This window comes from Podarcis gaigeae (assembly GCF_964106915.1).
Source record: "Podarcis gaigeae genome assembly, chromosome: 2".
NCBI classification, from domain to species: domain Eukaryota; kingdom Metazoa; phylum Chordata; class Lepidosauria; order Squamata; family Lacertidae; genus Podarcis; species Podarcis gaigeae.
The window spans coordinates 16,952,551-16,976,095 of NC_139679.1; the positions used below are offsets into that span (position 1 = coordinate 16,952,551).

At 46.5% G+C, this 23,545-nt stretch overlaps 1 protein-coding gene across 2 annotated transcripts in view; it reads right to left on the reverse strand.

Annotated features, from left to right (window-relative positions):
• Nucleotides 1-23,545, reverse strand: part of LOC310839875 (unconventional myosin-Ia-like) — a 54,604-nt gene that overhangs the window by 19,755 nt on the left and 11,304 nt on the right. The window contains exons 2-19 of one of the 2 annotated variants that reach the window (XM_083728831.1): nt 22,733-22,882; nt 21,377-21,492; nt 21,032-21,126; nt 18,739-18,843; nt 17,966-18,012; nt 17,341-17,404; nt 16,142-16,240; nt 15,784-15,887; nt 15,524-15,671; nt 13,753-13,871; nt 12,123-12,209; nt 11,241-11,306; nt 10,760-10,864; nt 9,067-9,129; nt 6,746-6,946; nt 5,195-5,421; nt 4,633-4,833; nt 3,474-3,567 (exon numbers count right to left, since the gene is read on the reverse strand). In XM_083728831.1, coding sequence (XP_083584957.1) covers nt 3,474-3,567; nt 4,633-4,833; nt 5,195-5,421; nt 6,746-6,946; nt 9,067-9,129; nt 10,760-10,864; nt 11,241-11,306; nt 12,123-12,209; nt 13,753-13,871; nt 15,524-15,671; nt 15,784-15,887; nt 16,142-16,240; nt 17,341-17,404; nt 17,966-18,012; nt 18,739-18,843; nt 21,032-21,126; nt 21,377-21,492; nt 22,733-22,852 — 2,061 coding nt within the window. In that variant the 5' untranslated portion in view covers nt 22,853-22,882. Of the gene's footprint in view, nt 1-3,473; nt 3,568-4,632; nt 4,834-5,194; nt 5,422-6,745; nt 6,947-9,066; nt 9,130-10,759; nt 10,865-11,240; nt 11,307-12,122; nt 12,210-13,752; nt 13,872-15,523; nt 15,672-15,783; nt 15,888-16,141; nt 16,241-17,340; nt 17,405-17,965; nt 18,013-18,738; nt 18,844-21,031; nt 21,127-21,376; nt 21,493-22,732; nt 22,887-23,545 lie in introns of both variants that reach the window. The other variant, XM_083728832.1, reaches the window with a different exon arrangement.

Below are 23,545 nucleotides of genomic sequence, written 5' to 3' on the forward strand. Positions count from 1 at the left end.
TGTCAATTAAGTCCACATTGTCAGTCATTTCAAAAAAAGTTTTAGGTAGTCTGCCATCTTTCGTTATGTTAGCACTTTGCGACTTATCCATATTTACAGACACAACCCCATTCATATCACCCATCATGATGATGTTGTTGTAGTCTAGGTAGTCCAGCATAATCTCATGCAGCTTCCTGAAAAATTCCGATTTTCCTTCATTTGGGGCGTATATTCCTAATATCAAAAATTTTTCTCCTTGTGTCTGAATTTCAATCGCCAAAATTCTGCCGTGTTCATCTTTAAATAAGAATTTCGGTGACAGGCTCTCCTTTGCATATATCACCACTCCTCTTTTCTTCACTTTGTCCGAAGAGATGAATTCTTTGCCTAGTCTTTTATTAATTAGCACTTTTCTGTGGAGCCTTGTCACATGCGTTTCTTGCAGGCAAATAATGTCCAATTGTTCTTTTTTCAAAATATGAAATACTTTTCTTCTTTTTTCCGGAGAATTTCCGCCATTTATATTCCAACTAAGAAGCTGCAGCGACATCCTGGTCTAATTAGTGGGTCTACAATGGGGTGTCTAGGTTTCCCTCTGATCCCGGAGGTGGTAATGTTGGTCCAGATCCAGGCGGTGTAGGCTTTGGAGATGGTCCCGGTGGTGGTGGAGGCCAAGAAGCTGCAGCTCCTTTCTGGAGGTCCTCCTCGTGGTCGTGTAGGAACTTCTGTTGGTCCTCCGGTGTTTTGATTCTTACTTTCCTTCCTTTGTAGGTAAATGATAGTCCTTGCGGAAACTCCCACCTATAAGGGATTGTGTTGTATCTCAACAGTTTGGTCAAATCTGTATAAGTGATCCTAAGATCCAAAAGGTGTTTAGGTATATCTCTGTAAATTTCAGCCTTTTTACCTTCTATCTCCAAAGATTTTTTGAAATGTAGGCCTAGTATCTTGTCTCTTTCCTCTCTCGATCTCAAAATAACCAAACAGTCTCTGGACTTGTCCTTCTTTATCAATTTTCCCAGTCTAAAGGCAGTCACAATTTTAAAGTCCTTATCTTCCTCTATCCCCCAGAATTTGGAGAACAAAAGTGTTAAAAATCCCTGTAGATTTCCTTCCTCCAGTTCTGGGATAGCCCTTAATCTGAGATTATTTTCCTTACTTTTCAATTCAACCAATGACAGGTAGGCTTGTTGTTCCCCTACCTGTCTTTTCAGAGGCCTTACTTCCCCCCTAATTTCATCAACCTTTTTGTTCGCCTGTTCTGCTTTTTGACTAGCTTCCACAGCAAGTTTATAATTTTCAGTCGTTGCCCCTTGCAATTTTTCAATTGCCTGAGTATGATGAGAAACTTGCTCGGATAATTTAGTAATAGAGGATGTAGCTTGGTCAATTTTTGATGATTGATTGTCCACTTTTTGGTTTAAAATTCCAAGTTGTTCCAAGATTTGTTTTAGGACTATTTCAGATCCTCCAGTTGCCATATCTTCTGCAGCAGGCTCTACAGCAGGCTCTTCAATTTCCACCTCCTGTGCTGTCAGCACAGTTGGGACGGATGATCTTCGTTGATGAGATAGGGTTGTTTGAACAAGTTGCCCTGGTTTCTTTTCTTTTTCTTTGGCTTTAGCTGCTCTTGTTCTCCCTGTGCCACTCATTCCACACCTGCCTCTGTTCAAGGTCAAATTTTCTTTTGTTTCATAAGTTAGACAAAGTCCAGAGTGTAAACAATTTAACCACAGAGAATCACAATAAAGTACAATTCCCAGGCCTCTATGTCTCCACAATCCTCTAGGTGGGGGTATTTCAAAGTTTCAAGGAAGGAGAGATCTCTTGTCCGCCATTGAAGTTCTTATATTCCCTATGTTAAGTCTTTAGTAGTTCCAGAGCACAAAAGGAAGTTTCCACAGGTTTTCTTTTTCCTGAAGAAAAGCCACAAGGTGTCAAGAAAGGTCCCAGCAACAATGTTTAAACGTTAGTGTCTCAGTCTATGTATCAGTTAAGCTCCAATAACAGTATCAGCAGTTTGACAGTTCTCTTTTGCACACTGACAGCCCGATAACTGGGTTGTCTCTTTTAACTCCACATAGCTCAAAATTAGGAAGAAGGTCCCAAAAATAGGATCCACAACTTTTACAAAGATTTCCTGCTTGTCTTTTCACTACAAAGTCTGTCAAATACACCCTCGTTTTACTTTTACAGTCCCTTTTAAGCGCTTCAGCGCTCTTCTGCGCAATTGCTTTAATCTGGTTAGCAGGATCGGGAGACGGACTTCCTGTTACTCGCCTCCCGTTTTCAGCCGAATTTCAACCAAATTCCCAAGTTTTTCCGATGTTTAACTCCCCTTACTCACGGGTATGTAGCAGCCAATTTTGATGTTTTCAAGAAGAAAGGTCGGCGCTCATCAGCAGCAGCAGCGCGGCTTTGCGTCCACGAAAAGAGCGATGAACTCATAGCGCCGCTCCCCCTTTCGCGTTCCGGAGCCCCTTACGGAGCTCCTTCTTCGTTTCCGGGGGGGCTTTGGGCGCCCGCCGAGTCCCACGGCCGCAGGCTCGCTCTGCCTGCGGTTTTTCTTAATGGGTCTCCGCTTTGCCGTAGCGGACGACCCTTTTTCGTGGAGCCCCTCTTCACTGAGTAAAGAGGACCGCCATTGCTGTTTTGCGCCGCCTCCGGAAGTCGAGTTGGGGTAAAAATTAAACTCAGTTCACATTTAAAAGCAAATCAAATTTGCACTTTCTGGAAAAAAAATATATGAGGGCCAAAACACAGACATCCTTTGAAATTCACACTGATCCAAATTTTGTGATGAAGTTATCCATGAAAGTGCGTAATAATACATTCATGAAAATAACATAGACAAAAGGATTATATTATGGGGAACTGGTTGCAAAAATGTGTTGATTTATTGAGCATTCATCCTGATTTGTTTTTACACGTTTTCCCATTAATCATTTGCTTATCCCACACTTTTCATTGTGTTTTCCATGTCAGTTTCCCAACCACAAAAAGTCCATTTTAGTTGTTTTCCCCCCCAAAGTGGATTTGTTGCGCTAGGGTGATGGATAACTTTGAGCGCACCTAAATTTCCGGTATGCAGTTGAATCCCTTCCCACAAAATATTGAAAGTCTGGAGGCATCTATAGATGAATATGGTTGGCTACGGAGTGTGGTGACATATATTTTGTCATATCTTTCATTTTGTAATCACAGAATGGAAAGAAGAAGTATCAGTAAGAGAGGGGAATGGCACTACAGAAACAGGAGCCTGTGGAATAAAAGGCAACTAAGACACACACACAGAGAGAGAGAAAGGTTGAATATCTGAACAGTCTTGGGGTTTGGGGAAAGAAGCTTACACTCCACTGAAATCTCTTTTTGCAACCATAAGTGAAAAATATTTGGTGCAACCCTAAGGAGCAACATTCATTCCTCCCACTAACTCCAGAAGAGCTGGTAACCTTTGACCTCCCCTCTTGGTCGTAACATCACTTGCTCACCGTGCGTGGCGTGCGGATGAAGATCTTGGTGTGCCCGTATGCCAGTTCTTTGGAGTCAATGGGCAGACTGCTCAAAAGGGCTTGAACACCATCCCTGCACCAGAAAGGGGAACATAAGAGATCAGAGATTGCCTAGCCACCACCTGGGCTCACTCTTAATTGGTTGGGAAGGCCACTCTATGTGTGGGGGAGGGGTGTTACTGCCCATGTGCCGAATGCCAAGCTGCACTGCAGGTCTCCACCACAGACCAGGTCACCCAGCTGGCACAAGCCTGGAACATCCAAAATGCTTATGCCTAGGGGAGCCTGTGCATGTGCACACAGTGGGAAGCTGCAAAGTAGGGTGTCAGGAGCCAGAGTCAAGTGTAGGTCAGCAATGAAAACACAGTGTCAATGAAGTTAACTCTTTATTCAAAGAAACTAAAACAGTGCAGGCAAGTAATCCCAACTCCAAAAAGACAGTTGCAAGGACCAAAGATCCTCACCTTCCACTGCTTCCTAAGTCCCCTCCTCTGCAGGGTTTTTGCCAAGCAATCGTAGACTGTGTCCGTGCACAATCAACCTCTGCTCTGCTCTTTTCAATTCTCTGCATGTTCCAAGAAACCAGGGTAGAGAGGGGAGCTGGTTGCACAGGAGGGGGAGACTCTACTCCATACCTGCCTCTTGGCCCCCCCTCCTTTCCAGCCTCTGAGCCTGGTCTCTCTGCCCCAGCCTCTCCCTGCCCACTAAACCCTGCTTCCAACACCACCTCCTCCCAGTCTCCTCCCTCTTCTCCCTCTAACCAGTCATTGTTGTCCCACCACCAATCCCCTGGCTTTGGGCTTTTTTCTCTTGGGAGTTCCCCCAGCTAGTGCCTCCCACCACTCCTGTGCAGCCAGCCAGTCCATGATGTGGGATGACCCTCCAAAACCACCTGCATCTGTCCCCATCACCACACAAATGTGCTACGTGCTTCCTTTCCAAGCAAAGCCTAGCCCAGTGTTCAGGGATCTCACCCCCAGCAGCCAAATGCAGCCCTCCAAGTTTCTCTCTCTAGCCCTGTATCAGCATTATTAAATCCTTGGATGAGTCCACTATATGGGTATTCTGCTGACCCCTTCATGTAACCACCAGGCTCTGATGGCAACCTCTCCAGCACATCACAGTTTCTGTGTCCTACCTGGTGCTGCCTTTCCACTTTGGCCAAGTCTCCTTGGAGAGCATCTTGTAGCGCTCCAAACATGGGTCATAGAGCTGCCGATAGGCATAACCAGCCCGCCGAACACGCACGTTCTCCAACAGGCCAAGGTAGCGCACCTGTGTCCGAACCAGATCATCTGTGAACACAGCAGCCTTTTTGGTGTCATTGGGTTTGATGCACCTGCAGCAAAGAGGACATCCTTATTGAGTGAGATTACTCTCCCATCTCTGTCAAACTGGCTGGATCCAAAGATAAGTCTAGTAGCAGCCTCATACCCAGCAATGCTTGGGAATTCTGAGACATAAAAAAATCAGTGCCGCCTTTAAAGGTTCAGTTCATCTTTAGTCAAAATGGTGCTGAATTATATCTAAACATAGATGAAAGCCTGCTCCTTGATCCTAGGAACCATCACACAAAATTTTGTTATGAGATCTTAAGAAGTGTCCGAATGCACAGAGAACAATCACCTTTCCAAAACAAATAGATGTCTATCCACAGTTTCTCTCTCTCTCTCACTCACACACATACACACACAAATTACCTGATGTAATTAGGGTTCTTAGAATAGAGATTCTTCATGAGGGTGGCCACAGAAGCTTTGAACTGTGAACCAGCGGTGGGTGGACGCTTGAGTGAGGCTTTCTGGGGGTCCCCTTCAGGGAAGAGGCTGTGCAGGAGAACATGTTTGGCCTTCCACATGGCTTGTGACAGGTCTCTAAAGAGCAGGTCGTTGTTCTTCTCTATGAATCCAACCACATTGTAGGTCACCTGAGGTGGAGAAGACTCAGTGCCTAAGTAGTTCTCAGATACATTCCTAGTGAACACAGTGCATCACCCATTGATAGAGGCACACTGAAGGGAAGACTTCAAGTTGAAGATGAGAGAACAGACACATTCAGATGGAAACAAATTGCTCTGGCCCACAACCCAACTCCCATTCCGTTGTGGTTCCCAAGGGCCTCCCAACCTTTCTGTCTGTGCTAAAGTCCATCTTAGAGGGTCAGGTTTCTCCTACGACTGTCCAATTCTCCTTTTACTCAAGGGAAATCCACCACTACACCTTGCAGTATATTTTGCCCGCCCGGGACTAAGGTAGTAAGCATGTCTCTGGTCTGCACCACCTCAGACTACAAGTGGGGACTCACATACAAAAATAGAATAAAAATTAAAATTACATATTTATCCATGTTGAATTAGCACATTCAAGAGAAGGTTGGGTTGAAAGCCTTCTCCCTACTTATATCTAGTCTTAATCCCAGGATTGTGGGTCCAAGCCCCACATTGGGCAAAAGATTCCTGCATTGCAGGGGGTTGGACCAGATGGGTCGCTTCCAACTCTGCAATTCTATGTTTCTATGATTCTATAATGTATGGAAGTGAGAGCTGGACTATCAAGAAGGCTGATCGCCGAAGAATTGATGCTTTTGAATTATGGTGCTGGAGGAGACTCTTGAGAGTCCCAAGGACTGCAAGAAGATCAAACCTATCCATTCTGAAGGAAATCAGCCCTGAGTGCTCACTGGAAGGACAGATCCTGAAGCTGAGGCTCCAAGACTTTGGCCACCTCATGAGAAGAGAAGACTCCCTGGAAAAGACCCTGATGTTGGGAAAGATGGAGGGCACAAGGAGAAGGGGACGACAGAGGACGAGATGGTTGGACAGTGTTCTCGAAGCTACCAGCATGAGTTTGACCAAACTGCGGGAGGCAGTGGAAGACAGGAGTGCCTGGCATGCTCTGGTCCAGGGGGTCACGAAGAGTCGGACACAACTAAATGACTACACAACAACATGATTCTGTAAGACCTGGTGGGTCTTCGCGAGGGATTTCACATGGAGGGAGCTCCACAGTTCAGAAATGCTTCTCTGCGTGCTGAAATTTCCCAAACTGTCCCAAGGGATTCAGGCACTTCAGTTTTAGGAAACCATATTTTAACCTGGGGGGGGGTTGGGGTGGTAGCTAACCTTTTCCAGCTCAAGGTTCACCACCTTTCCAAGGGCTACATGCCAGCACTGCAGGGGAGCTACCCCTGCTCTAACCTCCTGCGCTCCCCAAATGGACCCGTTTTTGAGAAAGACTCCTAGCGTCAATTACCTTGCCAGCATAGTGGTGAATACGGAAGCAGTTCGCATGCAAGCTGTTGTCCATGATACGCTTGTCATTCTGTGTGACCCTGCTCTCGTAGCGTTGGTGTCCCTTGTAGACTTGGTTGAGTTTGTTCAGGAAGGTGGCTTCGTTCACCTCGCCCGGGCGAAGGCACTCCTCATCCAGCATGGCCAGGATCCCACCTTTGCCCTACAGAAAGAAGGAACACTTAGAACACTGCAGGGGACGCTGGTCCACTAGGGCAAATGGGGCACCCCAACCTCAGTCACCCAACGCGATTTCTCATACAAAGTTTGCAAGGCATTTCACTGAAACGTTTCTTTGATGTGTCTAGAAGATCTAGTCTAGACCATTGTCTTCTCCACTGTGGTGAGAAGTGTACAGTCAAGCCTTAGGTTACAGATGATTCAGGTTGCATTTTTTCGCGTTACGGACCTGCCGAAACCCGGAAGTACCAGAATGGGTTACTTCCAGGTTTCGGGGGTCGTGCATGAACAGAACGCGCCGCTGCGGGTTGCGAACGTTCGCAACCTGAGTGTCCACTGTAACTTCATGTCCACTTTAATTTTAGTTAGTATTTTCCAGATTGGCATCTATACACATTAACAAATCCACGTTTTATGCAAATCTGTCTCTTCCTTTGCCCTCTGTTTGGCTGATGCATAAGTGGTTATGATAACACTTCACAGGGAGTAAGGCCCACTGAACTCAGTGGAGCTTACTTCTGAGCAAGCAGGCATGGGGTGTCTTCAGCTCTTTCAAATGCCTGCTCTTCTCTTTGCCTGCTCCTTGCAGATGCAGTTAAAAAAACAACAACAGATCATGGTTGCTGGCTTTTCCAATTCCTTGTCCAAGGCCCTTCTTTCTGCTGGGCTTGTTAGCCTGTCTCCTCTGTGGATTGTTTTTCTTTTCTTTTCTTAAAAGAAAAAAAAGCCATCTGTTTGTGAAGTACTCAGACCACTGAAGGGAAAGACAGGAACCTAGAGCAGTTTTCTTTTGTGAAAGGCAAAGCTGTGTTCTTTGGCCTCCTTCTCCACCACTCCACTTACACACACACACACACACAGACGGCTGAAGACAGATTCATGCAGGGCTGAGTCTTGACCCTTGTTGACACTCATAAAGCACTGGACAGAAATGAGTGCAGAGAAGGCCAGATTATCTACGGCAAAAATGCCAGAGTGTGCCAGAGTTGTGAAAGAAAAAGGAGGCATTGGATTGGATGAAGGGAGGAGGTGGGAAAGGAAGAGTGGAATTTGCTGGGCAAGAGACTGAGTGATGGTTGTTTTGGTCACAGTAACCTAGCAAAAGACAGCTTTTCATTATTGAAAACCAAGAGGTGTGAGGACTTAGCCCTGCATGGAAACATTGCCAGCTGCTCTGTTAAGTTTTTATTGTGTGTGCTGGGGCAGGGACCAACTGCAGTGGCAAAGTGAGGAGGCACTCTGCACATACTCAAAGGCACTTTCCCCACTTGAGACAATGGTAGACTACTGAAACCTGCCACAAGCTGGGAAGCCACCTCTCATCCTCCTCAGCACTGCTCACCCCCCCCCCCCATGGGAACATCTCTGATTACATCTATCCTGGGCAGTCTCACCCCCAGGCCCTGAGCACACCCACACCTGCTAAGATTAAGCAAAGGGTTTGCATCACATGCAACTAACGCCATGGGGTTATGCAGCCTCCTTGTCCACCTTGTTCTACCTGTCTTATGCCTAGTTTTTAATTTGTTCTGCCACTTTCCCTGGGGAAACCTGCTGTTTACCTCTGAATTGGAACAAATGTCAAACCGCAGAAAAACTTATTGATGTTTGTTTCGATTCAGTGGTGGCAGCAGGACAAGCGGAAGTGTGGATGAGCCCTTGGAGCAAGGGGTAGGCAACCTAAGGCCCAGGGGCTGGATGCAGCCCAATTGCCTTCTCAATCCAGTCCGGGAATCAGTGTGTTTTTACATGAGTAGAATGTGTCCTTTTATTTAAAATGCACCTCTGGGTTATTTGTGGGGCCTGTCTGGTGTTTTTAATTGAGTAGAATGTGTGCTTTTATTTAAAATGCATTTCTGGGTTATTTGTGGGGCATAGGAATTCGTTCATTCCCCCTCTTCAATATAGTCCAGCCCCCCACAAGGTCTAAGGGGCAGACGACCGGCCCATGGCTGAAAAAGGTTGCTGACCCCTGCCTTAGAGACACAACATGAGCACTGGAAGCGAAGAAAGGCTTTGCAAGGGATGAGGTCTTGGATTTATGGGATTACAAGTCTTCTTTCTCTCCCCACTTTATTCACCATTGCTCCCGAAACAACTTACATCCTCTATCAAGCTGCAGATTATGCTGTTATCGAAAAAGTCCACAGGAGTCCAAGCGATGCCCTGGGGGTGGGGGGAAGAAAGCATGTTGTTAGCAGGGGAAGGGAGGCCCACAATGTAGCCTTCATCACTAGGTAAAGGTAAAGGGACCCCTGACAATTAGGTCCAGTTGTGACCGACTCTGGGGTTGCGGTGCTCATCTCGCTTTATTAGCCGAGGGAGCCGGCATACAGCTTCCAGGTCATGTGGCCAGCATGACTAAGCCGCTTCTGATGAACCAGAGCAGCGCACGGAAATGCTGTTTACCTTCCTACCAGAGCCATACCTATTTATCTACTTGCACTTTGACGTTCTTTCGAACTGCTAGGTTGGCAGGAGCAGGGCGCGAGCAATGGGAGCTCACCCCGTCGCGGGGATTTGAACCGCCAACCTTCTGATCAGCAAGTCCTAGGCTCTGTGGTTTAATCCACAGCACCACCCACGTCCCCTGGCTTTCATCACTACTGCTTACCAAAGTGCTACAGGAGCGTGGCAGCGTGAAGAAGAAGAGGAGGAGGAAGTTTGGACTTGATATCCCGCCTTTCACTCCCCTTAAGGAGTCTCAAAGCGGCTAACAATCTCCTTTCCCTTCCTCCCCCACAACAAACACTCTGTGAGGTGAGTGGGGCTGAGAGACTTCAAAGAGGTGCGACTAGCCCAAGGTCTCCCAGCAGCTGCTTGTGGAGAAGCAGGGAAGTGAACCCGGTTCACCAGATTATGAATCCACCACTCTTAACCACCACACCATGCTGGCTGGGTGGTTGCAAAGCTCCACGGCCACCCTGGCCAGATTGACTCCACCACTGCAGCTCCAAACTCACTGCCCCATCCCTTCAAGCAGTAGGGAGGTAGCACCACCCCATCGCTCCTGATGTGAGTTGTAGTAGTGTAACAGCATCCAGGCAGGGGCCAGAACACAGGTTCTCAGTTCCTCACTCTGTCCCGTTAGGCATCCAGGCTCCCACTTTGCCCAAACAGATGCTTGAGAAGCCCACAGACAGGACATTAGCACAAAAACTCTCTCCCCTTTGGTTGTTCCCTAGCAAATGGTATTCGGAGACTTGCAGCCTCTGCTCCTGGAAGCAGAATATAGTCATCACGATGACTACTAGCCACTGACACCACCTCCTCTTTCAAAAGGGCTTCCACATAACAGTGGTTCATTCTGGACAGGAAACCTGTTCTGTTGTAACAAATGGACAGGACCATCCCAACTACCCCCCGCACAGCAAAATTATACATCCCCCACCACTTTTTTAAATACTATACTATATTTATATTTTCCTATAAAATACAATTGCTTCTCTGATCTTATGGTGATTCCTAGAGGTTATTGGCACTGTGCATTTAAAGTTATTTGTTTAATAGACTATTGTAATTTAATATTCTGCTGGAAGCTGGAAACCCAGCCAGTTGGGCGGGGTATAAATAGTATATTATTATTATTATTATTATTATTATTATTATTATTATTATTATTAATAACATGTACTATATGTATATGTATTAATATACATACATATACATACACACACAACATATACACACACACACACACACACACACACACACACACACACACACCTATTCTATTAATACCCTTGCCCTTGCCCCTTGCCTATGAACCAGGCCCGGCTCTGGAAAAATTGTCTACCTCCCGAATGTACTCCTCTTGCTCCTCCTTCAGGGTCAGCAGGATGAAGATTTGCTGCAGCTTCTCATTGCAGTAATTGATAATGAACTGCTCAAAGCTGTTGTCCTACACAGAGGAGGAGGAGAAAAAAAATAGAAACTTTGAAAGCAAAAGACCCCCAGGTAAAGGATGCATACATCCTAGATCGACTCCCACATATAAAACCCTCACCATATCCCCCAAGCCTGACTCTCAGCCCTGACGTTTCCTCGTAACATACTGTAAACCCAGTTTATGTTTGTGCTCCTCCATTTAATACACATAAACAAGACATGAAAAGATAGAGAGGTAGCAATGCACACATAACACATGAGCATGCACTCAGAGAGAGCACCTTCTCATATCTGAAGGCACCAGCCTACCCCACAGTCAGACCCACTTGCCAAGACCCTGACCAAATCTCTGCCTTTAGAATCAAGGACCAGGAATATCCACTACTCACCTGAAAAATCTCAAAGCCATAAATATCCAGGACACCCATGACTTTCTTGTGCTCAGTCGTTGTCACCTAAAAGAAGAAGAAGAAGGTGTGCTGAAAGCATTCATACTTCCCAGTCTTCCCATGTCATTTAATTGGGGGTAGTTACCATCTTGTTTCTGTCTTCCTAATCATGAATACATATTTTTTCCAAAAAAAAATTTTGCCAGTGCCTAAATGAAAATGCATCATTTAGCTCAGTGTTTTTAGCTCAGTGTGCCGTGGGAAAAATTGGAAAATTCGAAAGATTTAAAAATAAAGTATTTTATAATTTTTCACATTTCTGTTTACTTACTATTTCATAATAAAGTAATTATAAAATACTTTCTTTGTGTTTATTTGATTCCTATTCAAGAGAATTACTTTATATATAGTCAATATAGGCACAGAGTTAAATTTTTTAACATTTTCTAATGGTGGTGTGCCTCGTGATTTTTTTCATGAAACAAGTGTGCCTTTGCCCAAAAAAGGTTGAAAAACACTGATTTAGCTCAATTCCACCCTTGCTCCAAAGCAGCATAATATGGCAGCGGTGGTTCTCCAGATGTTGGTACTGCTGTTTGACTCCAGTTGACATCAACCTCTGCCAGAATGTCTGATGGTGAGGGATGATGAGAGATATGGTCTAGGAACACCTAGATGGCCGCAAGTACTCCACCCCCATGTATGTGTTCTCTCATTAAGCCAGATATGAAAATACGGGAATGCTTGTGAATGATAATACCCACATTAGTTGTCAAACCAAGGATCGTCGCTGAGTCCTAAACCACTGCTATAATACATTGGATGGTAAACTCATTTTCACTGTTTTAAGTCAGGTGGATCATATCCACTGCGCACACTCACTTTGATGCTCTCGTTGATCCTGTTAACGAGCCAGTTAAATAGCCGGTTATAAACGTTCTTTGCTAGGGCATCCCGCACATAGTAACCCTAGGAAGCAAGACAGAGATTGTTAGACCGTGAAACACACAGCCCATTCAGGAAGCTGAGAGCCCTGGGCCAGAGTGATAGCCCCTGCCTTGGGAAGAACTCAGCCCTAAAGCTCCCAGGTCAGAACCATCCTTGATTACAGCTATCTGATGGGGGCATGTTTTACACATCCTAGGTATACTGGTCCGAAACCAGCCTTAGAATTATCACTGTAACTTGTAAAATTATGATTTACGGCTGCTGTACAGAACTGCCATTCCTAGAATTGTTTGAAAAGAGAAGGTATGATGGGGGAGTATACTACATTCATAGGATGTTTTGTGCCCTACAACAGCCTGGATTTCAACTAGGCTTGTCAGAGAGTTCCGTCAAAAATGGAAATTTGAACAGAAACGGCCACAATTTGCGTGTTTGACCACTGTCAAGAATTGAAATCATACAAGTGAATGTGTGCTATTCACTGTGATTGCTTTTTCATTCAGCGAATGTTACATCAATAATTATACCATATTGGCCTGAATATAAGCCTCACTTTTCCCCCAAATTCCAATCGTGAAAAGTTAAAGTGTGGCTTAAATTCGCAACCTTACAAAAATTGGTTTTTACAATATCGCTGCTAAAACAGACATATGGTAAAACGGAACGGGTGTGAGTGCCTGCGGAATTTTATGGGAACAGCTTATATTCAGGTATTATCTTTTTTTCTTTCCCCCCCTTGAATTTTAAAGGTGCGACTTATATTCGGGTGCGGCTTATATTCGGGCCAGTACGGTATTATTTCCCACCTTGGTTTTGATGTTTCCCTTCTGTCACAATGCACTGGAATTAATTGCAAAATTAACTACATAATTCATTACGTTAGCTTTGACCATAACTGCTAGTGACACAAATAACGTAGGATTGGCCGGAAGCCGAACTGCAGTGGAACAGAAACAGTGCTGATTTTAACAATCACAGGATGGGACAGAAATCACTGCATCCTTACACCCCTAATTTCAACATCTGCTGGAAGGCTCAATATTGTCTATACTAATAGGCAACAACACTCCAGGATTTAATGCAAGGTCTCTCCCAGCCCTACCTGGGAGTTTGGGATTTGAACCCAGACCCAGAAAATGGTCTAACACTGAGCTGTGACTCTTCCCTCTTCCATAAAGAGAGTGCCACCTGCAAGAAGGCCCTGCTCCCTGTAGCTATCAGGCTAACTTCAGACTCCTGCACCTTGGCATTTTTATACTGGAGAAAATGAGTTAGCACACCAGTGCTGATATGTCTGCAGTGAGATGCAAAACACAGATTCTAGCATGCAGCAGAATATGTACATAAATGACCTGCCGCAGTATGAAGTGGCTGGTAAGAAAAACATGAGCAAGACGGTTATTGAGACCTCCACCCATTGAACTGGTTAAGAGAGCAGGCTTGAGTCTCTGTGAAACAAGTTTTTTTTAAAAAAAAATGGAATGGAAATGAAGCAGAACCAACATTTTTGCACGGGAACTAATGACCTACTGGAAATCTGCATGCACCTCAGCTCCACGCTCACCTGTGAGACCGTTAGTGTTGTCACCACCTTCTCCTGATGGGCTTCCACTGTGCGAGAGCACAAAGCCTGCTCCAGGGCAGTTTCACTCAATTGGATCAGCTGACAGATCTCCCGCACCACTGCAAAAGCAAAGCGGGAAGTGAGTTCCTCTCCCTGGTACTGGAGACACATTGCAATGCAGAGAAATCAAGGCAGGGAGGCTCAGCGGGGATCGAGGCAGGAGTTTCCCAAGCTCAGGCTGTCTTCTACCAATTACTGTTCCATTCATTCTAGGGGGCAGGGATGGACAAACTTGCCCATTTCAGCTGTTCTCAGTCTTGTTCTCCACATTTCTACATCAGTCTGGATTCCTTTCCCCCCAGTCCTTGTAAAAAAAATTGCCAGCATTTTAGTGCACATTTATCCTAATATAGGCGTTTTGTCTATGTCAGGGAACTGCCATCGGAGCCAGAGGCGGAGGGAAGGCTCCAGATGGATGCCGGAGAGGGTCCTAGTAGGGAGAGAGGCAGCCCATCTGCTGGGGAAGGAAATCAGCGTAACACCAGTGGAGAAGGGGGGCAGATGGGGGAATCAGAGAGGAGGCTCCAGGACTCCTCGCTGGAGACCAGCGGGAAGAGCACGGGTCCTCCGCTGCCCACACCCTCCCTGCGCAGAAGTCTTCCGTGCAGGGAGAGTAGGAGAAGACTCGGCGTCAAAGAACTTCTTTGCTGGAAGAAGTTCAAGAAATGCCCACTGACGGATTCTGCCAGCGATTGAGACAGCCACGGATGGGTGGCTGTCCGGACAGAAAGGGTTCACCCAGGTAACCCAGCCAGGTGTGGCGACAACTTACACACGAGCAACCCCATTACAGTCTACAACCTTCCATAATTTTTGTGGTGAGCAATTTCCCCTAAAATAACACATTCTTGAAAATTGTTTTCACAAATATGTGCCTTCTTATGCACACTTTCCCCCAATTTGTGCATTTGTTAGCAGCACCGGAGTGAAAGTGTATAGAAGTCCTGAGCTGGCCCTGCTCTTGGCCTCGCTGATGTGGTCCGAAGGAAGGCAGAGCAATCGGTTTGGCACCAGCTTGGATGCAGGAGTTGCCAGAAGGAGACATACAAGGCACCATCCAACCATCTTAGGGACTTCACTTCGGATTTGTGTAGAGCAGGCTTCCTCAAATTTGGCCCTCCAGATGTTTCTTGGCCTACAACTCCCATGATCCCTAGCTAGCAGGACCAGTGGTCAAGGATGATGGGAATTGTAGTCTCAAAACATCTGGAGGGTCAAGTTTGAGGAAACCTGGTGTAGAGTTTACTCCTTAGCCTTTTCTTCTCCCAAAGATATCCCACAAGGCAGCAGAGGTTTAGAATCAGAGTCTTCCTTCACCTCAGTTAGATCAGTAACAGCAGACAACTTTTCCCTAAAAAGTTGTTTGCCTGCTATTATTTTTATTCCTGCCGCATGCAGCAGGTTGTGGAGGGAACTCGCAAAGTGATGACGTCCCACTGGATTACTAAATGTTGCTAAATGATGCAGGGCTGATGTTCCAACTGTATTTAGGAAAACCCTTTTAATTCTAAACCCATTATGGCCACCTGGCCACCAGGTGTATCATACCATGGAACTGAGACTATTAAGCCAATGGCACACAGGCTGCATGCAGCCACATAACACCTGGGGAAAGATCTGGTTCTCAAAATCGTGAGCTACCATGGGGCAATCAGCCCTGGGCCAAACTCTGCATGGTAATCCTGGAGGTGACCCATCCTGCCCTGCTGACCTTTGTCATCCTCGATTCCACAAGCTTCTGCTCCACTGGCCTGAAATTGCTGCCCCAGCTTTATGTTGCCAAGTTTGAGGACGACAGCCGCCACCTCCAGCACCGCTGTGATCTCTGATGGGGAGAAGCCAATGGCTCGCATAGCATCCTTCAAGAAAAACAGCATTAGGGAACAGGGTTAAGCACTACATCTTCTGCCACTCACAGACCAGTACAATTTATACCCCAGACCCCACTATGGCACACAGCACAACTCATACCTGAACAGCTCTGAAATTGGCGGCATCATCCATACCATGCAGGCTTGAGGCCTCCCTGTTGAGGTAACCATAAAGGCGGCAGTCTCGTTGCAGCTTCAGCTGTCCTGTTGAAGAGGAGGAATCATTGTCGTGGCCTCTGTGGTTCTCCCCCCCTCCTTTATTCACAGAGCCCCCCACTCCTGTGTTAAGGGAGGCCATATTCTGATGCTATGATGTGCCCTCCACTCGCAAGACTCAACCACCCCCACTCAGAAGTAAATGGCCAGAGCACTCTCCCCTAATGGGGCCACAGGCACTTGGCCTGGAATGCAGCCCTCTAACTCTGCCATTGTGTGCATGAAAAACGTGAAAAACGTACTGAGCAGCTCATCAGAGCCTCCAGACAGCAGCTGGTAGAAGATGTGGAAATTCCTCTCGCCCTTGACATGATGAACCACCCGGGATTTCTCTAGCAGGTCTGAGAATAAATGGAAGGAGGAAATGAAAGAGGTAAGTGTTGGACGGGCACCATCAAGGCCAAGCTACTATCTGTAGCATCTCTGGATATTCCTAGGCTCCTGAAAAATCTTGTAGGCTGGCAGTGTGCCTCTGGGGATAAACAGAAGCACAGAACCTGCTGCCTTGAAGATGTTGCTGGACAGGGTAGGCAACGCGATGTCCAACTCTCCTCAGCCCCATCTAGCATGGCCAATTGCCAGAGATCTGTAGTCCAAAACTTCTAGAGAGCACACATTCTAGGGTTGCCACAAGTCCTCCTTTTCCAGGACATGTCCTCTTTTTCATGGGTAGAGTTGTCATAGTGATCCATAGTTAAAAGTAGAAGTTGGCAAATGTGTCCTCTTTTTTGCAATACGGCAACCCTAACATTGACTAGATACTAGAATGTAGATGTATGTCTCAAGGTTGGGAAACCTATGGCTCTCCAATGTTGTTGGACTCCACTACTCATCAGCCCCAGACAGCATGGCCAATTGTCAGGTGTTTGGGGAGTTGTAGCCTCCGGTTCCAGCAATTGGCCAAGAGGGTGAAATCCCGTTTCTGCCTAATAATAATAATAATAAATTTTATTTATACTCCACCCTCCCTGGCCAGAGCCGGGCTCAATGCAGCTAAGACCAGTAAAATTACAATAAAAATATAATGGGGGGGGGGTCCCAATTTAAAATACAGGTTAGAATGCAATTTAAAATGCAGCCTCATTTTAATAGTAGATCAAAATCATAAGGGGAGGGAAACATAAGGGTCAGACTGAGTCCAAACCAAAGGCCAGGCGGAACAGCTCTGTCTTGCAGGCCCTGCAGAAAGATATCAAGTCCTGCAGGGCCCTAGTCTCTTGTGACAGAGCGTTCCACCAAGTCGGGGCCAATACTGAAAAGGCCCTGGCCCTAGTTGAGGCCAATCTAACTACCTTGAGACTTGGGAAATCCAAAGTGTTGTCATTTGTGGACCTTAAGGTCCTCTGCGGGGCACACCAGGAGACGCGGTCCCGTAGGTACGTGGGTCCTAGGCCGCATAAATTCTGACAAACTTTATCAGGGTCTGGTATCTCATACTCACAATTGCTGATGACGCCGCCCAAAGGATCACCCTTGAAGTCAAACTCAATATCCATGTATTTGCCCTAAGGAGAAGAAGGGAATGTGGAAAGCAGTTGAAGCAAAATGAGCTGCCGGTAACCCCTGAAGGATGTGATACTGAGTCCACACACTTTTGGGAATTGAGTTCCTATTTTTTAATTCATTTTTGCTTCAGAGTAGCCCAATTTACAGTGCAGATATAGGGACTTGGTGATTTAAAATTGACAGATAGCAACGGTCAAACTACATGAGACATGCTTACTTTCCCCAGTGGAGCAAGTAGCAGTTTCAGTGGGGATCTAGATCAGGAAAATGGCATTCAGGGGTGGGTGCTTTCCCTCTCTCCCACAGTGCAAATGTCTCAAGCAAAACTATGGCCTCTCCTCCAAAACAGCAGCATTTCTCATTTTAAAAACAAGTCTTCTTGCCCTAACAGATGCCTTTGTATCCACCCAACCAACCACATCAAGCAATTTTGATGTAGACGCAGATCTGAGTCCAGAATTCTTGTTCTCTCTTTCCATCCCACCCTCTTAAGTGGCTTGACATAATTCTTGCTGTGAAACAAACTCTCCCAAACCATTCATTCCTCAGCAAATACTTACAAATCGTGAGGAGTTGTCATTGCGAATGGTTTTGGCGTTTCCAAAAGCTGCAATAGGGGATGAAGAGGGTCATTAAAAGAGTTGCACGTTTACCCAGGAAAGCCTTGCCCACCCCTCCATGTGGTGGAGAGCCAGTGTGGTGTAGTGGTTAAGAGCCTTGTAATCTGGTGAACCGGGTTCGCGTCTCCGCTCCTCCACATGCAGCTGCTGGGTGACCTTGGGCTAGTCATACTTCTCTGAAGTCTCTCAGCCTCACTCACCTCACAGAGTGTTTGTTGTGGGGGAGGAAGGGAAAGGAGAATGTTAGCCGCTTTGAGACTCCTTAGGGTAGTGATAAAGCGGGATATCAAATCCAAACTCCGCCTCCTCCATGACGTTAAGAGGTCTTCTGAACTAGATTGTAGCGGCAACGTATCATGGCAAGAGTGGACCAAACAGGTATAGAATAGTATAGAATTCAAGGACTTGCTAGACTACAGATTATGAAAACTCAAAGGTTCTCAAAAGCTCAAGGCCAAGACAAGTTTGTATCACTAATGTCACAGGCACTGTCCAATATGTGGCTGTAACATTTGCACAACTACAGCAAATGCAAATGACTACAACAGAAGCTTTGGCTTCAGTGGGGACATCTGGATCCCTCACAAGTAATGAGCAACAACTGCATACAATTAGCGCCCTTATCAAAAGTGCAAAAGAGCCTTGATACTTTGCTGTCCCAGAACTTAGCCCTCTTTATCCTGTTCACAGAGAAGAAATCAGCATGTACATACCTTCCAGTACTGGGTTCGACTGCAGCAGCTGTTCCTTGACACGATTCACCTGTTCCCCTTTCCCACATACAGCTGCCACGTATGACATCATCAGCTTGCTGGCCTCTGAGGGTACAGGAAAAGTGGGAGGAGCAATGACTGGGGCATGTATGAGAAGTACTGAGGTGGGGAGCTTAATGAGACTGGAGGTAAGAGTCTTTAAGAGGCAAAAGCAGTATTTCCACCAACCACGGTGCTGATCTTAGTACTGTAGTGCTTAGATTAGAGATCCCTGTGTCCTGCCGCAGGTATTATTCAATGTTAGATGACTAGCACGTGGATATGGTTTGCCCAAAGTGGCTTTGCGGGCCCAATGGAGAGGATTGGCAGACCTAATTAAGCCTTAGGGCCAGAGGTTCCCACTTCTGGATTATACTTTTGTTGGGAGATGTGTGCATAATTGTTTGCATAAGCACTTAGTCGGATTTCATGCAAAGCAGGAGGGCATTTTCAGCTGTGAACAGCCTATTTATATCTGTCTGTGTCATTGTTTCCCAAACTTGGGTCTCCAGTTGTTTTTGGACTACGACTCCCACCATTCCTAACTAGCAAGACCAGTGGTCAGTGATGATGGGAATTGTAATCCAAAAATTGCAGGAGACCCAAATTGGGGAAACACTGGTCTATGTGAACAAGGAGATTGGGGGTGAGGGAACTGGGTGGAACACAGGCTGTGATAATTTTTGGATAGTGTCAAGGGCACTTCCCAGCCAAAGAATGCACATGGCAAAGAGTTAAGGTAAAGGTAAAGGTACCCCTGCCCGTACGGGCCAGTCTTGCCAGACTCTGGGGTTGGTGCGCCCATCTCACTCAAGAGGCCGGGGGCCAGCGCTGTCCGGAGACACTTCTGGGTCACGTGGCCAGCGTGACATCGCTGCTCTGGCCAGAGCCAGAGCCGCACACAGAAACACCGTTTACCTTCCCGCTAGTAAGCGGTCCCTATTTATCTACTTGCACCCAGGGGTGCTTTCGAACTGCTAGGTTGGCAGGCGCTGGGACCGAACGACGGGAGCGCACCCCGCCGCAGGGATTCGAACCGCCGACCTTTCGATCGGCAAGCCCTAGGCGCTGAGGTTTTACCCACAGCGCCACCTGCGTCCCGCAAAGAGTTAACTGTTGTCAAAGATATCACAGTCACTTCTACAGCTCTTTAGACCTATTCACACCCACTTAGTGTCTAGGCAGTTATTCCATTCCTTATGGAGCAGTTTTAGCAACTGGGAACCACTCCCCCTTGACCAGTTTATGTACCTTCCCCCGATGGGCTGCATGCACACAGCTGGAGACTACACCTACGTGGAAACTTCCTCTGCTCATCCCTCTTCACTCCCCTCCTGGTTCTGGGAGACAGTGGTTCAGCCAAGGGTGGGGAGCACCTAGACCTTCACTTGCCTGGTCTGCCTCTTCCTCCAGCTCTGAAGCTTCCCCTGCCTCCGACTCCTGCTTCGTGGCTGGTACAGGTCCCCACAGATCACTGGCCCCCTCTCCCAAGTCAGACTCCAGCCCCCACTTCCTCTGGCGTTCACTCTTCAGCATCCTGCCATCCCCTGACAGTAGCATGTTACATGATATGAAGCTGGATCAGTCTCTTTAGTGCAGACTTCCTCTGCTGCCCTCCAGATGTTGTTGGACTCTAACCTCCATCAGCCCCAGGCAGCATGACTAGTGATCAGTTGGACATCAGTTTGGGGAAGGCTGGTCACCTTGACAAACTACATAGGACTCAGATACATTAGGGGGAAAGTACCATATTTTTCCATGTATAAGACTAGGGTTTTTTACTTTAAAATTATGTGAAAAACTGTGGGTCATCTTATAAACGGGGCAATCTTTCCCCCTATTTTCTTAAAAATAGGGGGCATCTTATACGGGGGGGGGCGTCTTATACATGGAAAAATACGGTAGTTATGAATGTGTTTTAACACTGTGACACCAGATGGCACTGTAGTGCTGAAATCGGAACTTATTAAATTTTCCATTGTGAGCTTTAAGGTGGGTTTTTCCCCTGGGTGTTTTTTATAGCTGCGTAGATGCAGCCATACAGAAACATGCCAACATTACTGTATAAACCCACCACTCTGCCAAGGCCTGCCACGTGTTGCTAGACTACAACTCCCATCATCCCTAAACATTGGCCATGCTTGCTGAGGGCTGATGGGAATTGTAGTTCAGCAACATCCGAAAACTCGCGCATGTCTCCCACCCGTTTTATGACGTTCTCCCCCTCTCCCTTGAATAACCCTTTCTCACTCACCTGTTTTGCCAGCCCCACTCTCTCCAGTGATAAGAATGCATTGGTCTTTGTCCTGGTCTCTCAGTGAGCGATAGGCGTCATCTGCTATGGCATAGCTATGCAGGCACAGTGAAGAAGCATTAGAATAAGGTTACCAGATTTTTTTCAATGAATCCAGGGACACTTTTCAACTTCAATGGATTTTGTATGGGGACTGATTTGTAAATCCAGGGACTTTCCCTGGGAAATGGGGGTGTCTGGTAACCTTAGATTAGAAGGGCAGGCTGGCTTGCTACCAGCATCCCATTCCTCAAAGCCGTCACATACACACAAACACGCCCAACTCCCTTGGGGGGTCTCACTTACATGTGGGGTTTTACCGCAAAGAAGTTACAGTTCTTATACTCCTCCACTATCTCTTCTGTGTAAATGGGCAGCTGCTCATACGGGTTCACGGAGATCACCACGTTCCCGATGTATGTCTGTCAAGGCAGAAATGTTGCTATTACGAACAGCAAGATGCTGGCAGCACTCACAATTGGGGTGAAAGAGTAGGGTGCCCTTAATAAACACCCACAAGTCCACCTCCTGAGTCCTCTCCCAGCTTCAGACACATCATGTTCCCTTGTCACTTCTGAAAATAGTAGCTAAGCTGCCCAGCACAAAAGGTAAGGAGGTCAGGGCCTTTTCTGCCTCCCCATAATTCAGGTGTTGAATTAACCAGGGACAGTAAAGTGTAGTGGTTAGCATAATAGACTAGGACCTGAGAGACCAGGGTTCAGATCCTCAATGGGCTGAAGCTGAGTAAATGAATGAGAGTCAGTCCCTGCTGCCCCCTCAGCTTGTTTTCTCTTGGCCCCTGCTTCTGTTACCACTACACCACGTCTCTCTTTCTCCATCCCCTGGGATGAGGATTGCCAAATGATCAGGGGAGGAAATGCTGCTTTAGTCTTTATTGTTGTTGTGCCTTTAAACCCCAGCTTCTTTTGCAGGAATCTATAGGGGAAGCATTTCACGGCACAAACTTGATAATGTATGTGCATCAAGTCACTCACTGTGAAAGGCACAGCGAAAGAAGCCTGATGGAAAGTTGGCATGCTTCGTCCTGCACAGCCAATCAGCTGTGTTTCTGGACAGGAGCTGCAATAGTTGTTGCCTATTTCTCTATACAAAAATACACTTAGGGTGCAAAGCTATGCATGTTCTCTAGGGAGCTGGCAGGAGAAAACATGCATAGGATTGGACTCTGCATGTCATACTGTACAGTGCCTCATGTTTCCCATTCTGAAGTTAGAAATAGTGATTGAGGACAAAACCAGTATGTATATAATGCCTAATATGTCAAATTTTCATTTTCCAAAGCAATACGAGAACTGAAATGCAGCCATCCTTTGAAATTCACACATATCCAAATTTTGCGATGCAGTTCTCCAACGAAACCATGTTTACAAAAAACACATTATATTAGGGGAATTTGCTTGCAAAAATGTGTATATGTTTGGTGAAACTGCATGAGTTCGGAGAAATGTTCGGAGTCCAAATGAATTTTCATGAGGATTAAAAGGGGGGGGGACCATAAATTGCTGCAAAGTGCATAGAAATGTAATTAAGATTTGAAAAATGAGAAACGGAGAGCACCAAAATTGACAGATCCTTCCACCCCAGTTAGAAAGGCTGCCACCCAGTTCAGTTACCATCACCCCCAATCCCTGCCACTCTTACATAGATTTCCTTATGTTGGAAGCGCTTCTCCAGATTCTGCATTAACGTATCTTCTGTCAATGGGTCCAGAAGCACCAGATCTCCTACCCTACTGGTGTCAATTGCAGTATCGGCCTCCATGGCTGTGGGAGAGACAGGAATTCCAAATGCCTACCTGCAAGGCAATGGAACAGCTAGGTGAGATCCGGATAATGCTGCCACAGAACCAGAAAGACCTCTCCTTAGTGACATGTGAAAAGCTGCCGCAGACTCTTGGCTCATACAAAGCCAGTGACATTGCAGCAGTGTCGGTGAGTCTGCAAACCTCCAGATGTTATTGCACTACAGCGAAGCTCACCATCCTTGGCCTTGCTGACTGGGGCTGATGGAATCTGGAATCCGACAACATCTGGAAGACCCTGGATTCCTTGCCCTTGCTGTAGATGGGTACAGTGGTACCTCGGGTTACGTTACCTTCGGGTAACGTAATTTAAAGGATACTTTAATGTATACTTCCGGGTTTCGCCGCACGCACATGCGCAGAAGCGCTCTATAGTGCCGTGCGCATGCGCAGAAGTGGCGCCTCCGGATACAGACTTTTGGGGGTAAGTACGGACCCCCTGGACAAATTAAGTTCATATCTGGAGGGTCCACTGTATTATGCAAGAGACACAAGGGTGTGTGTGTGTGTTGCTTTCAAGAGCAACTGTGTACATAAGACCATCTCCATTGCAGGGAGTTGGACTTTATGATCCTTGGGGTCACTTCCAACTATGGTTCTGTGATCTATGCTTGATGGCGGTTGATGGGAGTTGGAGTCTGACAACATCTGGA